This window comes from Dendrobium catenatum, unplaced genomic scaffold, assembly GCF_001605985.2.
Source record: "Dendrobium catenatum unplaced genomic scaffold, ASM160598v2 fragScaff_scaffold_716, whole genome shotgun sequence".
Lineage (NCBI taxonomy): Eukaryota > Viridiplantae > Streptophyta > Magnoliopsida > Asparagales > Orchidaceae > Dendrobium > Dendrobium catenatum.
Window position 1 is genome coordinate 20,144,435 of NW_021319178.1, and position 3,379 is coordinate 20,147,813.

At 40.9% G+C, this 3,379-nt stretch overlaps 1 protein-coding gene across 1 annotated transcript; it reads right to left on the minus strand.

Annotated features, from left to right (window-relative positions):
• Window positions 1-742: 742 nt before the first annotated feature.
• Window positions 743-2,480, minus strand: LOC110114386 (G-type lectin S-receptor-like serine/threonine-protein kinase LECRK3). Its single transcript, XM_028695941.1, has 2 exons — window positions 1,785-2,480; window positions 743-1,431 (listed from the first exon to the last, which is right to left on the minus strand). The coding sequence occupies exons 1-2, from the start codon at window positions 1,883-1,885 to the stop codon at window positions 783-785; spliced, it is 750 nt and encodes a 249-aa protein (XP_028551774.1). The 5' UTR covers window positions 1,886-2,480; the 3' UTR covers window positions 743-782.
• Window positions 2,481-3,379: the final 899 nt, after the last annotated feature.

Sequence of the window (3,379 nt, forward strand, 5' to 3'; positions counted from 1 at the left end):
ATAGCCATTTTTCCTGTAGTGGTCATCAGTCAGTGGCCGGGAAGTGGTCGAAGAAGAATCTCTTCCTTCTCTTCTTTCTTGAGACTCCTTCCTGCCCTTGGAGGGTCCCTTTATATGAGAAATGAGGGGTATATATATATAAGTTCGACGACCCATGTGCATTAAGGCCCAATTTTCTGGCCGGACTGACCAAATCAGATGTTTCTTGAGTCCCCTAGGCCTTTTTTCGACGTTGCAGAATCCATTTTGGATCTTTTAAAGCTATTCAGCACCTCTACACTCAAGATCAGATTATTTCCGAATTCCAAATTGTATCAAAAAATTCCCAAAAGGCTCAAACATTTATTTTTGGACTTTTAGAGCTTCGACGTCCGAAAATAGGTGGACAACTGATACATCATCAAAAAAATTATTTTGATCGGCACGAATCTCGAGGCAAAGTTATGTTGGAAATTTAAAAAATTAAATTGGAGCCCATCTGAACTTTGATTTCAGCAAACTTATAGTCGAACTGAACGTCACGGAAATATAAATCTAGAGACACCAAATTTGACTCAATCCGAGCCCAAATGGGCTCAAATCAAAGACCCAAAGCAAAATAATAAATAAAACGTAAATGAAAGATCATGATTTATAAATTAGAAGAACCACAAAAAAAATAAATAAATAAATAAAAATAGAAGAACCACAAATATTTTCTAGAATAGAGATAAATGATAATATATATATATAATTCCCTTCTTAGAGAAATACAATTATATATCATCTAACTTCGATTGAACTCATATATCTTTGTTCACGCCTACTTCGATGAAGGCTATTCTGTCGACGTAGCTCCCAATCCTCCCATTGGAGAATGGAAGCTTCTTCTTCCAGCAATTGCTTATGCCGTCGTGGATCGAAGCCGCGCAGAAGCAATCATCCAAACACTGCTGCATACATTCCGCCTCACCCATAGGATTAAACTGTTCGTAATCCTCTCCCCAGAAGTCCAGATTCTCCACTCTCACCATCTGAAACCCCTCGCTCCACACTCCAGAGATGCAGCTAGGCATGGTGAAGTCCGGCTTGCATCCCATATAGGTCTTGTTTGGGTCGACCCAAGAATAACCCAACGGGCCTTGACAGGCGACCATTTGCTTGACATCGTAGCCACAATAGCTGTTGTGGCCGCAAGCACCGCCACCGAGCGATGTAATCAAAGATTGGCAGATATCGGTCGGCTTAAAATCAATGACCACCCACTCAGCAGCGGCGCCACCGGCAGCTGACGGCCTTGGGTGAACGTAGTGCCGGAAGACTCCGTCGTGGTCGAGCGTTCCTCGGTGGTAGAAATCTGAGGTTGGGTACGTCGTTGATGAAGTCAGAGTTGTCATGAAAGCCCCCGTCGGCGAAACCAGGTCAATGCTTCCGGAGACGTTGAAGAATAGGCTGAAGATAGAACGGGTGAAAAACAAAACCAGATTAGGGTCGTCTCAGAGGAATTATTCTATGAAAGTTTATATTAAATTCTAGCAAATACAGTTCCTCAAAACCCTTTAAGCTAAATGAGGTTGAAATGCAAAAGATTAATACATAAATTCAAAAATTAAGAACAACAATCTTAAGTTTTATAATTTTATGCTATAAATTTTATAAATATAGTTCAATGTAATTAAATTATTATTTAAAAAAATATTTTTCTTGACGAAAATTGAGTGAACTTATCAGTAAAGAAGAGAAATGGCCGGAGAGAAACGAGAATTTAAACTAATAAACAAGGCTGAACCAGTTGATAGCCGTACAAGGAATTAGGCGTACTTGTGTTATAGGCCCAGTAGGGACTGTACTGGAATCCGGTGGGAACAGCGATGTGGTAGAAGACGAGGTTTCCGTTGGTCTGCATAGAGAGCTTGAACCGGCCATAGCTGAAATCATCGTAGTTTAGCTTCGCAAGAAGAATGGAATTGGGGCTTAGGCTTTGGGAGGGGAGAATGGTGTCGGTTGGAACGGAAAAGCTCTCCCACAAGATGGAGCCGTTAGAGGACACAAGGACGAAGTTATCGGTGTCAAACAAGGCAGCATAGGAAGCGGCGGCGGCGCCTGGGTTCTAGATTTCGGTGCCGGCGGGGTGTCGGAGGGAGAGCTGTCCGTCGGAGGTGAGGATGACAGAGGAATTGGAAGGAACGGGTTTGTTTCTATTTGGGGTCCAAATGATGGTGGTTTTGGGGAGATTGGCGTACCAGATGGCGAGGAGAAAGAGGGACGAGTTGGTGGGGAGGGGGAGGAAGCCGAAGGCAAAGTCGCCGGAAGAGGAGAGCCAGGAGAGTCTTCTGGAGCTGAAGGCGGTGGCCATAACGAAGGAATTTAGGGTTATGTTGCTGTGGGGTTTGACTGTTGCGGAGGTGGAGTTGATGATGGTGAGGAGGAGGAGGATGACGAGGAATAAGCGATACTCCATTGAGAGGGGGATTTGGGAAATGGTAGTGGCTTGCAGTAGATTTTTTGACGATGTTGGAAAGTTTATTGCGCTGAGCTTTGGTCCACATACATGAGGTGAAATCCGAATGAAAGGACCTTGTAATAATTTCCAAAAAAAAAAAAAACAGGACCCTGTAATAATGAAAAGTATTAAATGACCAAGTCCATTACACTTTTTAAATAATTTTTTTTAGAAACGGTTAAAGTTAAATTGGAAGATTATAGTTAAATTTTTTTAAAAAGATAAATTTAAAAATTAGTGACTTTATTTTTAGGTGTATAATATAAATTTTAATTAATTTATTATATATTACTCCATATTAGAAATTAACTTGAACCGAGTCCACTTGTTGTACAAACAAGTGTCTAAAAGTTAAACTTGTCAAAATAATTTCTTCATGAGCATGTAAACAGACATGTTAGGCTTGTGGGTCAATTAAGAGATGATGTGTTCTCTATATGAATTGGAATATTCGGTACAATTTATTCAATCCAATAAATGCTTAAATGTGCTCAAAATCATACAATATTTTTAATCTCATTAAATTTGTCTAATTTAAAGACATGTTCTTATGTACCATCACATATGCCTTTAAGGTATTTAACATGTAATCGACATGTTATGACAGGTGTGCTTGCGCATTATGGGTCCCTATAAGAGCTCATAAAGCCTATCGAACTCGTAAAACAAGCTCATACGTGCCTCCCTCATGATGCTACAAAGTTCCAACGTAGGTGACTAATAGCTCCAACGTGCTAGCCTTCCTGGGCTCTCTAAATGTAGGACTTTCCATGCTACTTGCGTACACTCACTCGCCCATCAAAACTCAGTGCTAGTAAGTGTGGGTCTCCGAAAGGATTCCGCTCATGTGATTCGAATGTAAAGAGTACGATCACACTATCCCGTAGGACAAAGTGG